The 20,825-nt window shown below is 34.3% G+C and overlaps 2 protein-coding genes and 1 pseudogene across 2 annotated transcripts; 2 read left to right on the top strand and 1 right to left on the bottom strand.

The window, feature by feature from the left end:
* Window positions 1–1,015: 1,015 nt before the first annotated feature.
* On the top strand, window positions 1,016–5,418 carry LOC138868161 (putative late blight resistance protein homolog R1A-10; annotated as a pseudogene).
* Window positions 5,419–5,745: 327 nt separating this feature from the next.
* On the top strand, window positions 5,746–6,916 carry LOC104210058 (uncharacterized). The gene is made up of 3 exons (XM_070147836.1): window positions 5,746–5,787; window positions 6,055–6,348; window positions 6,500–6,916. The coding sequence occupies exons 1-3, from the start codon at window positions 5,746–5,748 to the stop codon at window positions 6,818–6,820; spliced, it is 657 nt and encodes a 218-aa protein (XP_070003937.1). The 3' UTR covers window positions 6,821–6,916.
* A 758-nt stretch (window positions 6,917–7,674) lies between these two features.
* LOC104210066 (heme oxygenase 1, chloroplastic) lies at window positions 7,675–11,778 on the bottom strand. Its single transcript, XM_009758873.2, has 4 exons — window positions 11,035–11,778; window positions 8,914–9,137; window positions 8,008–8,115; window positions 7,675–7,924 (listed from the first exon to the last, which is right to left on the bottom strand). The coding sequence occupies exons 1-4, from the start codon at window positions 11,444–11,446 to the stop codon at window positions 7,832–7,834; spliced, it is 837 nt and encodes a 278-aa protein (XP_009757175.1). The 5' UTR covers window positions 11,447–11,778; the 3' UTR covers window positions 7,675–7,831.
* Window positions 11,779–20,825: the final 9,047 nt, after the last annotated feature.

Below are 20,825 nucleotides of genomic sequence, written 5' to 3'. Positions count from 1 at the left end.
GGGTAAAAGTTGTATGGGGTCATGACATTTGTGTGATTTTAAAAGGTTCTCATTAAAGGTAAAATGGGTAAAATGAAGAGTTTAAAATTGAATTATTTCTGAATTTAGAGATGTGTTATTTATTTTAGAACAGACTAAAAAGGAAAGTAACTCATCTAATTTGAAAAAGAAGGAGTAATAAGCAAGGGCATAATTGGAAAGAAAAACAGGAAACAATTCCACCATGCCAATTTGGTTGTTTAGTAAAATGAGGCTTTTCATTGTTCCCGAACAATGAATTTAACAATACAATATGATTAATTTGAAATAAACAACAAAAACAAATACTCTCTTTGTTTCAATTTAGATGACACACTTTACTTATTAGTCTGTTCCAAAATGAATGACATATTTCTATAATTAGAAATAATATAACTTTAAACTCTTTATTTTATCAATTTTACCCTTAATGAAAAACTTTTATATTCACACAAATGCAAAGCTTTTACCTCTTAGGGGTCGTTTGGTATGAGGTATAAGAAGGTATATGGGTGATATAAAAATTTAATATCATCTTAATACTATGTTTGGTTAGCAAACCAGGTATAAGTTATCGCGGTGTTAAAATTAACATCAGGATAACTTATACCTTATAGAGGGTGGAGTAATTAGCACCGGTATAATTTATACCTTCTTTTTAAAAATTATGCAATTGTCATTTTTAGTACAACATACCAAACAGTGAATAAACAACAATCTCAGCATAACTAATCACAGCATAACTTATCCACACATAACTTATACTGGCATAATCCATATTCCAACCAAACGACCCCTTGAGCTTTTGAGAGCACAATTTTCAAAAGTTTTTTTTCTTAAACTCCACTCCGAATTAAACTATCTTGTCTAAACTGAAACACTAGGGTATTATTTTGGCATAATAATACAATACTCCTTTTGCGTACTTTCCCGGGTCAACTCTCATCGGACTTTTCATCAAATTTTTTACGAAGACTTGTGAATTGACAAGACTAATTCTTTCTTTCTTTCAATATAATATGGAATTTACTCAGTAACAAGACTGCATATACCATTTCAGGCAATCAGAGGTATTTGTGTTTCTTATATTCTTTTCTTAATATTATAAACAATGTGGTGCTTATGAATCTCCACAAGGTAGAAAGTACGATTTCATTATGTGCGATTATACTGAGTATGTTGTTGTTTGTAGTATGTTATATTCTAATATAGTTTGTAGTCTTATATAGTGGCGGATCTAAGATTTGTAAGTCGTGGGTGCTCCTATATTTTTATTACACCTCTTGGAGTGCGGCTCTTTCACAAACCTTGCATGAATGCGGGATGTTTTGTGCAAAAACAAGATGCTCATATACTTTTAATGTATGGTTGCTACTAATCACTATGGATGCTCAGTCAATTCATTTATATATAAATGTTATTTCCCTAAAAAAAAATACAGTGCTTTGGATAAATACAATACATCAGATTTCATATGTTAGTATGATTAAATTTCAATCTTTACCTCAAATCTGTATGACCAAAAATTTAGATCTAGGGTTTTATACAATTAGATTTATAGAGAAAGAGGTTAATCTAAGTCAATATCAATACCCAAATGACAGATCTAGTGTATTCGTATTCGTGAAGAATATCGCATGTGTGCTGTTAGATAGCTATATCTTGGAGTACTAATGGAGCAATAAATAATTTAAGAAAGTGAAAGAGAGCAATAAATGACAATAAATAACAGTTAAGTAAATAATGGAATAAGGTTCACCCGACAGGGATGAGATTTTCCGTTGATTCTTCTGACTATGATGAATAATGATAAGCCTTTGAATACTCCGATTCTTCTTGGATCGGGAGAGAAGAGATAGACAAATAGGTATAAAGGCAAACTTTGTATGTATATGATAAAGAGATAGAATCTTTAGAGAATGTTAATATTGTTCTTTTACAAAAGTGTTCAATCTCCTTTCTAGAACTACATCCCTTCATATTTATAAGCATACGTGGGTCACAAAACCCTAAATAGTACAATAGAGAAGAATATTTACTAGAATATTCTCTAGGGAACATAAATCCTCAAACTAGTTGTTACTGCATGCCGAAAACGGGTGCTCGTCCTCATCCTCGTCTCTTATTGGGCCACCTCGACCTCGGCAACAACCTGCCTTCTTCATATGACTTCGACCTTTTGAAATCAGATTGACACGTCATATTGTCGTCACATGGCAGCTTTCAAAGGCTTTATCTCCGTTGACCCGATCAAAATATGACATGAAGGTTTTCGCCGATACAAAATCTTGAACAGATCCTCTTATTAGACATTGGGTGCTCTCAAGTCCTCTTACATAAGGATAGGGTGCTCCCAAGTCACTGGATTTGGCACTTTAGACTGCCTCCCCCCTTATTTTTCCGCCCTAGGCCAGTACATTACATTTCTGCACATTGCACATTTAGTAAATTGACCATAACTTTGTGTAGGGATGATCAATTGACGAACCGTTTTAACTGTTAGAAAGTAGAGTTTAAGGCCTACAACTTCCTCTTAGAAGTTATGATCAAATTCTTTCTACATTAAGAGTTAAACCTTCCTGAAGTTGAGTGGCTGATTCATGCATATTCTGTTGTCAGTTAGTTTATTTTCCAACTTTCTTTGTTTCCAAGCCTTCATTCGTTTCTTTGTTTTACACGTTAGTACAACATTTCCACATCATTTTGACCTGACAAGCTTCAAATTTCGTCAAAAATAAGCTCGAGGAGGTCGGGATGTTACAATTTAATTTGCACCAGAATCAAACAGTAGAATACCAACATTGACGTCTTGCAACTTGCAGGTTTCAGGTCATAATTGGAATACAATAGATATGGCTTATGCTAGTGTTGCTTCTCTTATGAGAACGATGGAGTCGGTCTTGGCATCCAATTCACCAATGCAATCTCTAGTTTGTGATCACAAAGAAGAATTTCTCGCTCTTCGTGAAAAAGTTAGCTTCTTGGAAGTATTACTCAAGAACTTTGAGAAAAACAACAATTCTGGGAAAATGACAGATTTGGAAGCACAGATAAAAGAAGCTGCAAATGCTGTTGAACACACAATTCAACTGCGACTAACAGAATTTTTAATGGCAAAGGATGAAATGCAGAAAGAAAAGGCACATAAGAGGCTTTGTGATAGCCTAAAACAGGTAGCAGAGGAGATTGATCATCTCCGGAATGAGTCGCCAAAGATTCAAAATGAAGGCAAAAAAGCATCAAAGGAAGCTTTGGTTCAAGACTCAAGTTCAGAAAAGCATACTCCAAATGTGGAGAACAATATGGTGGGACGCGATGATCAAAGGAAAAGGTTGCTTGTAGAACTAACACAACATCGTGGCTCGTCTGGTAGACTCAAAGTCGTCCCGATAGTGGGGATGGGGGGCATTGGTAAAACAACTTTAGCGAAAGAAGTTTACGATGATGCAGCCATCCGGCTTCACTTTGATGTTTGCGCGTGGGCTACTATTTCTCAACAACATAACGTAAAGGAAATCTTGTTGAGCCTTCTGCGTCATACAAAGGGCGACAAATTTAACATGGACGATGAGGCAGAGCTAGCTGACATGCTACAAAAGAGTTTAAAAGGAAAGAGGTACTTAATTGTATTGGATGACATGTGGAAGAGTGAAGCATGGGATGACGTGAGACTATGCTTTCCAAGTGAAAATAATGGGAGTCGAATATTGTTGACGACCCGTAACATTGAAGTAGCTTGTTCTGCTGGTACAGAGAATCTTTCTTTGCAGATGGATCTCATGGGTCCAGTTGATAGTTGGAAGCTTTTCAAAAGTATCGCGTTTGCAAATGAAGCACTACCATCTGAATTTGAGACTATTGGGAAACAAATTGTAGACAAATGTCAGGGGTTACCGTTAACCATTGTCGTTGTTGCTGGGCTTTTGTCTAAATCTGAAAGGACAATAGAAGATTGGGAAAATGTTGCTGAAGATGTCAAGTCATTTGTCACAAATGATCCTGATAAACAATGTTTACATGTGCTTGGGTTGAGTTACAATCACTTGACCAGTGACCTAAAAGCATGTATTTTGGAGTTTTTCCAGAAGACAGTGAGATTTCAGTGAAGAGATTGATGAGATTATGGATTGCTGCGGGGTTTTTGAAGTTGGTAGAAGACTTGGAAGGGGAGGCTGAGAAATGTTTACAAGATCTTGTCGACAGATGTCTAGTTCTCGTCAGCAGGAAAAATTGGGAGGAAACGAAAATTAGAACATGTAAGGTTCATGATCTAATATATGAGCTGTGCTTGAGAGAGTTAGCTCAAAGCCAAAACACTTTTGCCATGAGTGACATTGTATATGATGGTCCGGAAGCACAAAAAGCACATAGCGATGATATTGTGTTTGATGATCAATGTCATCTTCTTACTAGGCATAAAATGCAGCCCTTTAAGCGATGGACTGATGGCACTGATATTGACTATGGTTCTTATAGGGCCCTTCTTACCCCTGGACATCATCGTCTAATAAGGCAAACAGATGATGACGATGACAACCATCTCCCGAAGCGAACTCATTCTATTCTCACTTTCTGTGGTTATACTTACAGCTTTACTCTCAAATCGGAGCTTGTTCATTTCAACTTACTCAGAGTGTTGGACTTAACTCCTATATGGTTTAATAGGTCATTCCCTCCGCAGATACTATCCCTCATTTGGTTGAGGTACCTAGTCTTGCGCGGGAGTTTTATCATGCCTCCAGAAATTTGCAGGTTATGGAATCTACAAACATTCAAGCGTGTTGGTTCGTATCAGTCAACATCTATGGTGTTTCCAGAGCAAATTTGGGAACTAATGCAATTAAGGCATCTCAGACTGCATAAATTTTATTTGCCAAATCCTCTAAGTGAATCTGTTGATGAAGAGAGGTACTTGAATTTTTCAAATGTACAAACTATTTCTGGCTTGTCTCCAAGTTGTTGCACAAAGGAGGTTATTTCAGGTATTCGAAATGTTAAAAAATTATGAATATGTGGTCATTCATGTGACTATAAAAGATTTCAGGAATGTAGACTTGTTGACAATCTTGTCCATCTACATCAAGTTGAAACAATGAGTTTTAAACTATATGATCGGTGGTCTTTAGACAATGAGATTTCACCACTGACCATTCCAAGTGCAAAAGCTTTTCCGCCAACACTGAAGAAGTTAGAGTTGCGTCAAATTGAATTAAGGTGGGAGGACTTGGACATCATAGGTGAATTGCCTAAACTTGAGGTGCTGAAGCTGAAGCTGAATGCTTGTAAAGGCGAAGAATGGTATCCAATTGTAGGAGGATTTACTAGTTTGAAGCTTTTGCTAATTGGCCAGAATGATCTCAAATACTGGAAAGCTACAAATGACAATTTTCCTGTCCTTGAGCGCCTCGTGATTATACATTGCAGAGTTTTGGAAGAGATACCCATTGAGTTTGCAGAAATCGGGTCACTACAACTAATTGAGTTGCGTGGTTGTAAGCCCAAACTCGAGGCTTCTGCTGTTCGAATTCAACAAGAACAAGATAACCTCGGAAACAAGCCAGTGGCTGTGCACATCCTACAATCATATTCAGGTGAGTATAACATTATATTCCAGAATGAACTTCCAAAAATTGCTTATGACACTTAAATAACTATTTTTATTGGCCAAATCAATGTAATTCAAAATATAATGGTCTTGAATGCCCTCATATTTAGTAGTTCTAGGTGATGTTTTTGCCTTCTGAAGCATTGGAGCTTCCTGTGCATAAGGTGCTACCTCATTTTTTAGTGAGTTTCCATATTTTTATTGAAGTAACTTTTGGGTATTACTGTATATGTACATCATTTTTATAGGGGTTCAACGCATGTGTCGAGAAATTATTACTTTACACACGTAATTCGAGTTAAATTCTGGTGTTAGATGAACAGACTCTAAACCTGCATCTGGATGCTTGTGAGTTGTCAAACTACTACCCAGGGGTAGAGAGTTTGTTTCCGATAGACCCGTGGCACAAAAAAAATGAAAGGAGACAGTAGAACAGTAACAACAATAGAGGCCAGAAAGATAGTACCAGCGACCTAAGAATCAGAAAAATAAATGGAAAAAGCAATGGTCTTCTTCAACCATTAAAGAACCCTAATTCATATGTTGAACCATTTCATAAAAAAGTCCTCACTCCAATTGTTTTTTTGTGTCAATATAGAAGTTCTGTGGATTCAAATGTAACCCCGAATGTGAGAAGATGCGATTGCGGACTGATTGCTTTACATTTGACTGCTTGGACTGATGCCAATGCTGGAAGGAGGTTCTACAAATGTCCAAGACCAGAAGTAAGTTGTGAATTTATGTTCGTTTTTGGTGGGCTTAGTGGCATCCTTTTCATTTGCTCGGTTTAGGACTGATTGGTTTTCTTTGACGGAAGTGATGATTATTTAGTCTTAATGACTGATTATATATCATTGAAATTTTGACTTTTTGTAGGTTAGTTCGTGTGACTTTTGGGAATGGCATGACGAAGAGCTCCCCCGAAGAGCAGTGATTGTGATCAAAGAGTTAAAAACTTCTTTGGGTGTTATTATGGTCGAAAGGGACAAATTGAAGAAGAAAGTAGATGAAATGGAGGACGCTATCAACGTTGAAAGGGACGACTTGAGGAAGAAAGCTGAAGAAATGGAGCTTGTTAATCATGTGGAGGTCGGAAAAGTTAGTAGTTTAGAGGAGAAAGTCAAGAAGTTGAGAATTATCATTTTGATTTCCTGGGCATTGTTTGTTGGATTTCTTGTCGTTGGGTTGATGAAATGAAGTCTTATTGATAGTTGTAATGGTGATTATAATTCTATGGCAAGTTGCATATTTGTATAATTTTAGTCTATGCTAGTTGCATATTTGTAGTTCTAATGGTTGTGTTGTTGGGGCAATTAAACAAGATAGAAAAACAACCACGACGACCCAGTATAATCCCACTAGTGGGGTCTGGGAAGGGTAGTGTGTACGCAGACTTTATCCCTACTCTGGGGTAGAGAGGCTGTTTCCAATAGACTCTCGGCATCCTTCCCTCCAAGAACTCCTCACCTTGCTCTTGGGGTAACTCGAACTCACAACCTCTTGGTTGGAAGTGGAGGGTGTTTACCATCATAGCAACCCAACTTGTCATAAACATGACAGAAAATGGACAGCATTTTAATCAAAAGCATTTCTCGCGCCAATGATCAAGCAAAATAAACAAAGACGAATCTCTTTATAGGGAATCAATCTAAGGTCACGAAGTAATGGAAGTTCATTGCTGAGAGAAGTAGTGATCTCATTTTGCTTGTCTGAAGACATGAAGCTTCCTGTCCATCTTTACTGGGATCTGCATCCACGTCACAGACCACTAGGCAACACCCTTAGGTGCGGTGCAACTCACCTCTAGCTTTCTCCAGTACCTTACTGATTACGACACGTGTATTACTTATGCAGAATGTTATGGTAGGATTGTTTTTTCTAATCCCTCCAACCAAACCAAACGACCCCTAATAATAATTAATATAGAAGCAGTAGAACACATCAGACTCCAGCACAAATCTGGTGTCTGTCCCCTCAAAACACAAAACCAACATCAAATACTGCAACTGGGTGGGCAGCCCCTTAAGTTAAGCAGCTGCAACTCTGAGAGATGAATGACAACATAATACTTGAATAGAATCAAGTTATTATACATAATAGACAGAATTTAAAATTCCAAAGCGAAAATGAACACGACTATTCACAGTAATTTGAGCTTTAGGCCATCCAATGTACAGGTTAACAAGTAAACAAATGCAAAGCCGTGCATCAAGACAATATTAATCGGAGGATTTCCCCTGAGAACTTGAATGACTTCTCCGTCTCTTCCAAACAATGATTCTTCTCCTCTCTAGTCCAATTCTGAGCAAAGAAGCGATGCATCACGTTAACTATCAATGAACAAGTTAGGTAAAAGAAAGATTAAAGTTACAAGTTAGGATTACTTCTGCAACTTTATTCAGCTTCTCTCTAACATTCTGCAGCAGCTGAGAAAGGTCACCGTCCCATTTGTAGAATTCCAGCTCTTTCTTATTGAGTATCTTTTCAGCCACCTAAAAACAAGAAGAGGCAAGATTGGGTGGACAATTAACCACCTTTCCCTTTTAACAACGCTACTCTAAAAATGAGAAGGGAAAGGAAAAAAAATGCAATAGGGTGAAATACTACCACCAAACTAACTTTAGGCGGGGGGGAATTAGAAGACACCACCAGTCTAACAAAGTAACTAGTATAGAGAGCTTAGGATTACCTGCATTTTACATTTTCTTCTAATCTCCTCATTTATCATCTGCCTAGCATTTTTAAAACTGATTTTCTATTGAGAATATTCAAATTTGTTTCTTACTGTACAACTTCCACTCGCACATTGCTCAACTATTAGTTGGTTTTGGGACTAAGAAATGATAAAGGCAGGAACTTATAATACTTCAATTATCCATCAAAGCTGAAGCACTAATGAGTAACATGGAAATGAATGAAAGTAAGGTAAATAGAGAAAAATGCATTTTAAGGCTTATGAACTAATTTGGTTGGGACTGAGGCACAGTAGTTGTTGTATGCACTATTTGTCTACTTCCCCTCACATCCATGTTGAAAGGCAACTCAAGTGGAGAATAGATAACAGAATATGAAGAGGGAAGTGGATATGAACCTATGTACAAGGGTGTAATGACAAACGTAATGTGTTCTCCACACGACAGTTGCCTCTGGATACTTCTCAAATTATGACTTAAAAGCAGCTAAACTGTTGCTCATTCCATATTTTTCAGATAAACTCTAGCTTGATATACCACAGTATCAAAAGGACAATGTGGAATAATACTAAAAACTTAAAAGAAGACTTTACTGACCTTTCTCCCTATCATGCGACCTCCAGCTGAATGCGCAAAGTATGTGTTGTAAAAGTGGCAAATAAATGCTTGAGGATCCTTTTCTGAAAGCTCCTCTAAGTAACAAGCATAGTTGAGACCAGGAGCTGAGGGTCCTGGGATGGCATAACCTTGCTGCCTAAACCATTCCAAATCCTTTGCTAATCCCTCTGACCTTTCTAATCCTGTGTTCCTGAACTCAGCATCTGCAGTCAAATGAAAGAGCAGTAAGATTCTGCTTTTCTACCAAGTCAATCATTTATTAGTTTAACGCGTATGTAGAGAGTGAGTTCTCGGTATAGGAAGGCACACTATCACTTGTCTTTGCTGTATGCAATTACCAAGTCCTTTTTTTTTTGTGTGTGTAAAACTACTTCATGTTGTAAACTCCAGGTACTAGCGAAAGCATTAATTAATCTTAGCACAGAACTTCATATCGTAAACTCCAGGTACTACTGAAAGCATAAACTAATCTAAGCACCAATTTTCTAACAGTAACACTGAAATAAGAAATCGAGGGGTGGCAGACCAATACTGGGGATATGAACTAAGGTTGAAATGCAACCAATTGGGTACAACATCAGCATATTTAATACTTTAGTCATATCTAAACTTCTATATCATCCAGAAGACGGATTCCATATTATCACTTTACTTGTCTTTACACTTCATACTTTCATGCCATAATAAGAGAAGTCCAGAAAAAGAAAAAAGAAAAGACAAAAAAAGAGCATGTTCACAGATATCCAACTGCTAGAAAATGCCATCAACTGTTTCTCAAGTTTTGACCACTTGTTTAATGAAGATCAAGGTGTAGACTGTGCTTGACTCTACTTAGGAAAGCTAATTGATCTATTGACGATCGTGACCTAGTCTAGAGCGCAAAATTACACCTTGATTATTTATTTTTCAGTATCATATATGTAAATTTAATTTTTCAAAAGCTCTTATAACAATCATTCAGGAACTTCCTTGTACACTGCAAGTCTTGCACTGTGCAAACATCATATAAATAAGAAAGGCTTTGTATCATTAAGTGTAGGGAAAGATCCTTTTCATTTTTTAAAAACTTCTCGTATTTTATTATCCGATAAAGAAACCGAAACCAGATACACAGTGATCAGTTAAGATATTTCAGAAAAATTACAATGATGCTAGTTAATGTGGTGAAAGGTCAACCAATCAACCAAGCTTCCATCCCGAACAAAAAATGTATGGTAACCTGTGAACACCTTTTCCCCCTATAAATAAGAGGGACAAATAAAAAAAGCTTCCTAAAACATTGGGGAACATCTTAATAAAATTGATGTTCTATCTCCACCTAGAACAACAGTAAGAAAAGAAAATAAATAGTCAGAGTCACTCTGATATAATGAACCGGTAAACTTGACAGGAACACACTCATTTCACAAGTGGATGAACCAAACAGGACATTATATTAAGAATTCTATATATCGTAGAATTCCAATGGATGTGTAAAAAATCAATTACCACAAAGCAGAAGTACTAACAGAAATTGAAACCTCACTCTGGAAAAGAGGCCTTTTCATAATCTTTTCCAAAGTTATAAAGAGTATAATACACCGTCCCACAACAGGGGCAATCCATCAAGTTTTTCAATTGTCAATACCATATATCAACAACAATAACGACTACGCCTCTGTCTCAAACAAGTTTGACTATATGAATCCTCACTGACAACGTCACTCCGTTTAAACTCATCTTAGACCAATATCATATTAAATAAATAAGTACTAGAAGTTCTTTATATTTTCTACTGACCTACAAATCTTTAAAAGGCTAAACAACTCCTAAAAACTCATAATACATAAAGTAAAAGTGCTAGCATGGCTAAAACATATTCTTAACCAAACAAAACAATATTAGATTTCTAATGGATGGACAGTAATTAAGCAAAACGCACCACTCTGGAATGAGAAACAATCTGACTTTAACTTTCAATCTTATAATTTACAACCACACAAATACTTATGTCTTGTTTAATCCACAAGTTTCAAAATTTATTTCTTAAACTCCGTGCATAATCAAACTAGTCCAACAAAGTCACATAAATTTGACTGATAGAGGTTAAGAAAAACTCACACTCAGGAAAAGGAGCCTTTTCCACAATTTTTTCCAAAGTATCATAAACCAATTTACTATCCACCAAAAACTTCAAATACCCTTCAACACTAGGTTCCCATTTAGCCATAGGCTGACCTTCAGGTTCTTTTTCACCTTCCTTAGACTGATCCCTAGTATGCAATTTCATAGCCACAAATCTCATCTCCTCAACAAACCCTTTAGCTTCACCAGGATACCTTTTATTGGATTTCTCAGCAGCAGTTGTAGCTGAAACAACAACCATTCTTGATTTTTTCAATGAAAGTTTTGAACTTTGAGTGAATCTTGAAAAGGGTATTGAGCAAAACTGATTTTGAGGTTTTTTTAGTAGTGTAAATTGGGTTTTCTCATAAAGGGGTTGTGATTGAGATAAGGGTGTTATTGAAGCCATTTTTAAAGGAAGATTTCTTGAAAAGGGTATTTAGAAAAATTGTGTGAAAATGACAGATTGAAAGGATTGGAACAAGAAAAGAGTGATGAGTGAAGAAAGAGAAGAAGAAAAAAATGAATCTTTTATTGTTTATGGCTATGGAGTTTCTTGAAGCAAAAGGGTATAGATACAGAATTGTGTGTATCTATATGTTTTGTCTAGAAACTGACTATAAAAAGTAATTTTTCTTTTTGTGGAATTTATATTTTTATGGGGAGAGTTTCAATGATGTATTGATGAGTGTGCTATGAACTGTGTTAAGGGGTTAAGCTCTTCCTCCATGGATTGGTTTCTTTATTTTGAGGGAAAGATAGAGTTTTTTATTTGTTTTTTTATGTAAATAAAAAAATGGTCCCTCATGTTTGGGTGTAGGTTCATATTGGTCCTTTGAATATATGTTTGAGTAGTTTTGATTTTTAAAATTTGTTAAAAATGGGCAACTCGGTGCACTAAGCATTCCGTATTTATGCAGGATTTGGAAAAGGACTGCATTCCAAGGGAATGTAATGTAGGCAGTATACCATAAGGATTGCATCCCAAGGAGGTGTTATGTAGGCAGCATATCCTAATATAAGCGTCAGTGGCTGATTCGGATTGTTAGAATTAACGAACTCTGAAAGAAAAAAAGAGACTTAAACAGAAACATAAACAAATCTTGTCATATTTCAGAAATTACAATATCAAAAACTATAACGTCCACTAGAATAAATAAAAAAAATAGCATAAAACTGCACCAGATTCCAAAAATATACCAAAAATGTTAGATTTACCAAAAAATATGAGAGAAAAAAAATCTTAAACAACACAAGAAAAGTTTCAAAAAGAAAAATTTTAAAAAAATAAAAGAGACCGTGGCCAAAAGAAATTGAACCAACGACCTAACAAATTTGAACCCCCGTGATCACTAAGCTATGTTTTTTGGGTTATGTCAAAGGGAGTCAAAATATAATATATAAAGGTATAAAACGGATTTTGTCTTATATATATATTTTTTCGGCAAATCGAAGATCGGATGAACCTTCTTCTGCCTCCTTAAATACGCTCCTACTAGAGATAAATAAATAAAAATAGCAGTAAACTGCACCAGACTCCACAAATAGCATAACAACAACAACAACAATCACCCAGTATAATCTCATAAATAGCATAAGTATACCATAAATAGCAGAAACAACATCTTCAAATGTGAGTTCAAGTTAACCTCTATTTATTTTTTTAAAAAAGAATGCATAATCTAACGACCAAAGTTTATTAGATATTTGATGGAAACTAAATATGCTTACTTTTGGCAAACCTAAGGGACCAAAACTTTTCAGTAATATGCTTGAGGGACCACTTTCAACCAACCACAAAATATAAAGGACTATTTTTTGTTATATTCTCCTCTTTATTTCTTTTTTCATTGGGAAATGCTTTCTTAACCGTAGAGAATTGGATGAATACAACGTCGTTTGATTTGGCCCTTTACGTTTTCTTGGTTATTTATCGTCTTGTTGTGAGTTTTTTTTTTCATTATTATTATTATTATTATTATTATTATTATTATTATTATTATTATTATTGTTGTTGTTGTAGTTGTATGGTGCTATTAATAAGTTTGATTTTAAAAAAGCAAAAAAATTGTTATACGCATAAGCTGAGATGGAATTGCTAGTGGCATTAATAAATTTCCAAAAAAATAAAAATAAAGAAGATTTGTTTTTCATTTGTTAAAGGAAAATAACTAATTACGGTCCCCTTCAGAACGTTCCACAGAAAAAGGGATATAACTACGTATGAAAAGAATTTTACTTGCATAAATTATAAATAATAAATAAATAAAATGGATCGTTAGTTGGTCTCAATATTATTTTACTTCTTTTCTATTATATCTTTATTATATAAAGTAAATCTCCATATTGTATTACATTTCTATCCTTGTTGGTATTCTTATAATTGCAGTGCTCTGGAATTAGTGGAGTTTTACCCAAAATTTAACTTGTAATTTACTTAACGTTAAAGTAATCCAACTTTTAATATTCCAAGGTGACATTAGTACGACTTTATTTTCGGTTTAATTTTGGTAGACGACGACTAATTTGTCCTTGGGCAATATTCGGAGAAAAATCAGAAATAATCAGATTTATAACTGATCATTGAAAAATAGCCATAATTTTAAAAGTAATCGAAATTTAACCATTCTTTCACGTGAAGATAAAATTTGAACAAAACAACCTAAAAAATCCGAAAAAGATCCAAAATAATGTGGTGGAATTTCACAATATGCTCAAGTTCTAACATAATATGCTAGAAGTTTATACGCAAGAGCTCCACAATCCAACATATTATGCTGGACCCAGTGGCGGAGGCAGGATCTCCACGAAGGGAGTTCAAAAAAAAAAATTGTAGCTAGTGGGAATTAAACTCATGACCTTATGTAGATTTTGAACCCCCTTGACCACTAAACTACACTTTTGGATTGTGTTAAGGGTGTTCAAAACTTAATATATAGAGATAAAAAACATATTTTGCCTTATATATACAGTGTAATTTTTCGGCGAAGGGTGTTCACCCCCTTAAATCCGCTCCTAGCTGGACATTCTCGTATGCTAGAGTTCCAACATAATATGCTGGAAGTTATACGCATGAGCTCCATAATGCAGCATATTATGATGGAACTTTCTGTGTTTCAGCAAAATAGTGGATATATTTAATGACTTTGCAAACACTGGCTATTTTTCAATTATCAATCCAAAAACTGGTTAGCTCGTGTTATTTTCACGTAATATTCCCATTTGGCAGTTTAAAGAAATGGAAATTTGTCATTATTGCCATATTTTATCATATCCATAAAAGTAAAGACGCGTCTTTTGACCGCTAAGAGTTGTGGTGAGATGAATAAAATTTAGTCATTCTTAATCAGGTCTCGGATTTAAACCCTGAGAATGAAATTATTTTATATAGAAAATGCTCTTGTTTTTAATGGGTCTTACGTAGCGTGATCAAATTATTCAAGACCCTAATACAGATATCGAACAATAATAGTAAAACCCAAAAAAACGTCTCTGAGATGTACAAGAGAAAATCTAATTATATGGAAACAAACAAAGAATTTTTACCTAGCTATACTTAAATTGTAAAGTTATTTACCGCTAATACTACTCCTTGTTTATTCAAGTTTCATTATTTCATAGAATATATAGTCTTTAATATTTTCATATTTTCCTAGAGATGGTTGCTTGTGGCCCTAGATACCCATGTGATACTATTTATGGGTATAGTCATGCTTCCTAACATTATTAAATTTGTGCATGAATCGCTATGTACAAAATCTCGAAGAATTAAGTAATGAATACAATAATAATAGAATTTAAGATCAGGTTTCTTTTCTATAAAAAAAAAACAATAGAAACAATATTGATGAGGATAAGAACGGTGGTAGTATGGGCAAAAAAACAATTATTTTAATGTGATATATTTTTCCATTTAATTCTACGGTATTCGAAATCTCACTCGATTAATTTAGATTTGTACCGAATAATAGATCCCTTAAACAAGTATTATGCTCTTTACGGAAAGATTATTCGAGATATTTGATTAAAAATAGAAGAATCTCAATCATCCTACCACACTTCTCGATAATATTTTAGTATGACGAGGATAGCGAACTGTCCCCCTTATTTTAATTTGTCTAATGGCAAATACATATGTCTATATAAAATACCTAAAAGAGAATACATTAAGAGTAACATACAGAAACATCAAAAAGTATTTAAGATTTTGGTGTAATTGTTAGGGATATAGTAGATATGCCCAATCTCATATTTGATGATTTGAATATATTTTTGTGAATGTTATTTGATATAAAAATATATGGCATTCTTTTATCATAGTTATTATTAATTGTTTGATTAATTTGATATGGTCCTTGATTAAATTTTGAGATTTGTCATTGTGATAGAGATCATGATAATGAGAGCAAAGTCTCTTACAATTTAATCTAAATTTATTCTTGATCGTAGGATTATTAATTTGAATATTAGTAATCCGGTTAGATCAATATTTATGTGATTGTCTTTATGGGATAAAGATTAGTTGATCTCATTAACTGAATCGCATAGATAGATGATGTATATAGAGATATGATCATTGAACCGACTCATGGGATAATTCTTAATGGTTAGAATTACCATAACTGTCAATAGGATATTCTCTTGAAGAATGTGATGTAAGAGTTTCTTTTGAACTAAGACCATCATAGTAATTAACAAGTTATTTATTGTGCTTTGATACCAGACACCTATGGCCCTAGGGCGATAGTTGAAAGGATATTGGGTACGATTAAATGCTTGTAGAATTAGTGATTGATCAAGATGGAATCTGTCAACTCTTGGTAATGAGTTTAAGCTCCATATTGTCATGAATTATAAACGACCAAACTAAAACCTTGGCCAGGGCAATTGAATGAAAGAAGAAATGAGTTTCTTAGGTCATTCAATGGTCGATTATATTTGACATGAACACATAGTTGGTCGCCTATTAGGATTTAACAGTTGAACCATATCCTAGGGTGATCCAGAGCTATAAGGACAGAAAGAATTACTACATTATTCTTCTACTGGTTCTTGAGAGTAAATTGTATACTTCATGTTATCCGGTCGTTAAGGAGTGTTGCTAGACGCCACCCTTAATTAGTATGTTAATGTGATCAATTTGCTACCGGTTTAGTATTGAACCTATGAGGTCGCACACTAACGAGTGTTCTGGTCTTTGCTAAAGGATTAATTAACTTATTGTTTGATAATTAAATTAAAAAATTTAATTAGTCAAATAAATTTAGTTATTAGTTCAAATGAAATATTATTATATTCTTTACTAGTACAGAGGGTATGATTAATATTGTGAACAAATTGAAGTTTTCTATTTGGAATAGAAAATTAAATTATATCTCTTGGTTAAAATATATATATGTGATATATATAATTAACACTTATTTTATATAAGAGATGTTATATAAAATATTAATAAAAGACTTGTTAGTAATTCCAATTTGAAATTGGAATAGTTCACGTGCAATTTAATCCCAATTGGAATGGGATTAGTATTTTACTAATATGAAAGTAACAGATTCCAACTTTGAGTTGGAATAATATTCATATGACCGTCTTTGCCAAAACCCATTCGAATTTTTTACGAAAAAATTGTACAAAGTTTATTTTTGAAGGTAAATAAATCATTACCTCAACCAAATAGAAAAGGGGTTTGTAGGTGATGCTATATAAAGGGTGATGGAGAAAATTTGCCGGACTATTTAATTCTTGAGAAGAAAAACAATTTCTGAAAGTGAGAGTGTAATACAAAGCCAAGAGAGAAAATATAATTACAAAAAAAGTGTTTCTTGTTCTTCTAATTTGAGTTGAGATTTTTGAGAAAAATTCCAGCACAAGTTTTTCGTTCAATTTGTTCGCGGGTTTCGTTGATCAAAGAGTGGATAGCAAGGATCAGTCTCGGTGTGGATACACATAGAGTCTTCGCATTATCGAAGAATTTGAAACGAGATTTTCTTCACCAGGTACGTCTTAGATTCGATCTATTGACATGTGAATAAATTTTTAAACACGAAAAGATCTGCCTAGGATTGTTATTGTCTTTCGCTGCGTGTTACAAACACCTATATACATTCCTTCGGTAACATACATAGTAAAATAGTAGTATTATAAATATTTTTTAGAAAGATTAAGAAAGTAACATTAAGCTATTATGCAATCTTTCACTAGATTAGATTTCCATTAGACTAAATTCCAATCGGCATAACAACGAAAAGTTGTTGGTTGGATTCACTCACACACTATCACTATTTGAGAAGTTACACGATTTTTTTTCTTTAACTACATATTAATTAAGATATTTTTCTTATAATTGATAAAGAAGAAATTTTATACTAACGTCTCAATTTGTTTGAACCTTTTTAGAGTATAAGGGTTAAATCAATTAGAGGTAATTACTACGGCGATGAGAAAACATTGCAATGTAAATATTGTAGATTATTTTACTACTATACACTACTTTCTTCTATACAAATATTACTAATAGTTTTTGTAAAGGGCTCTTGACTAGCAAGAGTACTTTTTGGCTCTGATATCATAAAGAGCATATGTTGTAGATCGAATAAAAGGAGTTGTATATTATTAATGAAGAAAGAGCTTTTTTATAGAGACAATTACAACAAGAAAGATATAGAAATATATACATAAATATATGATTAGATATAAACCTAACAAACTCTTAAACCAAAAGTTGACTAGAGGATACATAAAAATACAGATCGGCTTATAGGGAAACAATAAAAGGAACAAACCCAACTGTAAAAGAAATAAAAGAAAGAAGACAAAGAGAAAAGGCAAGAATGAGAAGAAAGAAAACGCGAAAAGAAAGGAAAAGTCAAAGTTGGCAGGCTGCAAATGTGAAATAAAAATTCGGCGTGCAGTTTGCGGTGACGTCCTCTTCGTATTCACATTCGCTGAAAATTTTCTTCCAGCAGACGTTCTGCCTATAAATAGGCATCTCCTTCCTCAATTGTAAATCATCCATCAACTTCTTCTTCCTCTTCAATTAATAAAGAGTTATTCCTTGTATGGTCGTGGAGTAGGCAAAAATTGTCGAACCACATAAATTTTGTCTTGCCTTATCTTGTGCAATTTATTGCTTTTCTCTTTTAAATATTTTTTCCCTTCTATTAGCCTGACACGCTTCCCAACAAATGGTATCAGCGCACAGAGAATATAATTCTAATAAAAAAGTACGGTATTGGTGCAAGTACTATTCACAAGAATAGTGATCATCATTACTAACATTATTCACAATAGTAAAGTACTATTCATTAATAGTGATAGTACTGTTTACCAATAATGATTATTGTCTACCTTATATGGTTTAGATATTTTTTCTTCCATGGAGTGGTATTCACTATTACTATTCACAGGCATTATTCACATAAATTGTTTTTTTGAAATATATCAGAAGAAGGGAAGGTTAATATTAACAAGTTCAATGACAAAGATTTTAGATTTTGAAAAATGCAAATAGAGGATTATTTGTACAAGAAAAAATTACATTTATATCTGATCGAGGTAAAATCAAAGAATATGTTCAAAGTAGATTGAGATCTATTAGATCGCCAAGCTCTTGGTGTGATTCGTTTGACGCTAACACGAAATGTGGTATTTAACATCATTAACAAGAAGACTATTGCAGGTCTGATGAAGGCGATATTATATATATAAGAAAAGTCATCTGCTTTAAATTAAGTCTTTTTGATGCGTCAATTGTTCCACTTAAAGATGACAGAAGGTAGATCTGTCACGGAACATATCAATGAGTTTAATATAATATTAACTCAGTTGAGTTCTGTTAATATAACATTTGATGGCGAAGTCAAGGCATTGATTCTACTATTATCTCTATCGGAGAGTTGGTCTGCAACAGTAACTGTAGTTAGCAGTTCATCGGAAAGTACCAAACTCAAATTGGATGATATTAGAGACTTGGTTCTAAGTGAAGATATTCGCCAGAGAGAATCAAGTGAATCCTTAAGATATGCTTTGAATACCGAAAGTAGGTGGAAAAGCAGCCAAAGAAGACAAAGTCATGGTCGTGGCAGATCAAAGTCAAGGAGAAGAGGTCAATCCAAAAATCTCAAAGACATTACGTGTTGTAATTGGGATAAAAAGGGTCACTATAATAGTGAGTGTAGAAAGCCAAAGAAGAAGAAGAATGATAAATACAACGATGATAATTCAGCAAATACAATTGCTGAACAAGTTGGCGATGCACTAATTTGTTGTGCAAACAGTCCAGTCGAATCTTGAATTCTGAACTCAGGTACATCATTTCACTCTACCACATATAAAGAATTATTGCATAATTATATTGCTGAAAAATTCGGAAGGTTTATCTAGCAGACGGTGAACCTCTGGATATTGTCAGGAAAGGTGAAGTCCATATAAAGACTTCACAAGGCATGACATGGAAATTGCAAAATGTTCGACATCTTCCTGGCCTCAAGAAAAATCTGATATTTGTGGGTCAAATTGACAATGTAGAATATACAACAACATTCGGTAATGGATCGTGGAAAATAATCAACGAAAATTTGGTTGTGGCACGAGGCTTTAAAAAGGGAACATTGTATGCAATTACAATACAGAGAGATACTATAGCAACATTTGATCATGGTTATGACACAATATTGTGGCACCGGAGGCTCCGACATATGAGTGAAAAGGGAATGAAGATGTTGGCATCCAAAGAAAAATTGCCAAACTTCAAGCATGTTGAATTGGGTTTGTCCGAAGATTGCATTTACGGGAAACAAAAGAGAGTTAGTTTCTTAAAGGCGGGAAGGACGCCAAAGAAAGAGACGTTGGAACTAGTGCATACAGATGTGTAGGGACCTGCTCCTATAACTTCTCTGGGAGGCTCACGCTATTATGTCACCTTCACTAATGATTCCACGAGAAAGGTATGGGTTTATTTTCTGAAAAATAAATTTGATATTTTTGTTACCTTTAAAAGATGGAAACCTAAAGTTGAAAATTCGACAAGCCTAAAGTTAAAGTGTATGAAGTCTGACAATAGAGGAGATATAGTCAAGAGTTCAAAGCATTTTGCTCGGAGAAGGGGATCAGAATAATCAAGACAATTATTGGAACACCAGAATAAAATGGCGTTGCTGAGAGGATGAACAGAACCCTGAATGAACGATCCAAAAGTATGAGAATACATTCTAGATTGCCGAAGTATTTTTGGGCTGAGGCTGTTAACATGACATCTTACCTCATAAACATGAGACCCTTTGTACCGTTGAATTTTGAAATTCCTGGGGAGGTATGGACAGGAAAGGAAGTAACTCTCTCACGCCTGAATTTTTTTGGTCGTGTTGCTTATGTGAATGTAAACTCTAATGATAGAGATAAGCTTGATTTATTGGCTATGGTGATGATAATTTTGGTTATCGATTTTGGGATGATCAGAATAGAAAGATCTTAAGACACAGGAATGTCGCATTTAATAAAAATATGATATACAAGGATAAGCTTGAAGTAGAACCAATCACCAGCAAACAGACATCTGAAATAGTTGAGTTAGAAAAAATATCAGAAAATGAAGTGGCTAGAGGAATTACAACTGATTCTGAAATTGAAGATGAAGAACCAGAAGCCGAATCTGGATCAGAACCAGAACCAAAACCAAAGATAGAATCAGATGCATAACTAAATTCGGGGTCAGGACTTGAATCAAATTAGGGATAAGTTACTCTTGAACCTACATTAAAGGGATCTAAAAGAGTCACGAATGCTCC

Source organism: Nicotiana sylvestris, chromosome 6 (genome assembly GCF_000393655.2).
Source record: "Nicotiana sylvestris chromosome 6, ASM39365v2, whole genome shotgun sequence".
NCBI lineage: Eukaryota > Viridiplantae > Streptophyta > Magnoliopsida > Solanales > Solanaceae > Nicotiana > Nicotiana sylvestris.
This window is presented reverse-complemented; position numbering and strand designations above follow the sequence as displayed.

Bases quoted from the DNA above. Each gene is read 5' to 3' on its own strand.
- LOC104210058 (XM_070147836.1), top strand. From the start codon at position 5,746: ATGTTTTTGCCTTCTGAAGCATTGGAGCTTCCTGTGCATAAG. The intron at 5,788-6,054 runs GTGCTACCTCAT...AGGAGACAGTAG, and splicing joins TGGAGCTTCCTGTGCATAAG to AACAGTAACAACAATAGAGG. The intron at 6,349-6,499 runs GTAAGTTGTGAA...GACTTTTTGTAG, and splicing joins ACAAATGTCCAAGACCAGAA to GTTAGTTCGTGTGACTTTTG.
- LOC104210066 (XM_009758873.2), bottom strand. From the start codon at position 11,446: ATGGCTTCAATAACACCCTTATCTCAATCACAACCCCTTTATGAGAAA. The intron at 8,116-8,913 runs GTCAGTAAAGTC...TCTTGTTTTTAG, and splicing joins GTCGCATGATAGGGAGAAAG to GTGGCTGAAAAGATACTCAA. The intron at 7,925-8,007 runs GTAATCCTAACT...TTCTTTGCTCAG, and splicing joins AGCTGAATAAAGTTGCAGAA to AATTGGACTAGAGAGGAGAA.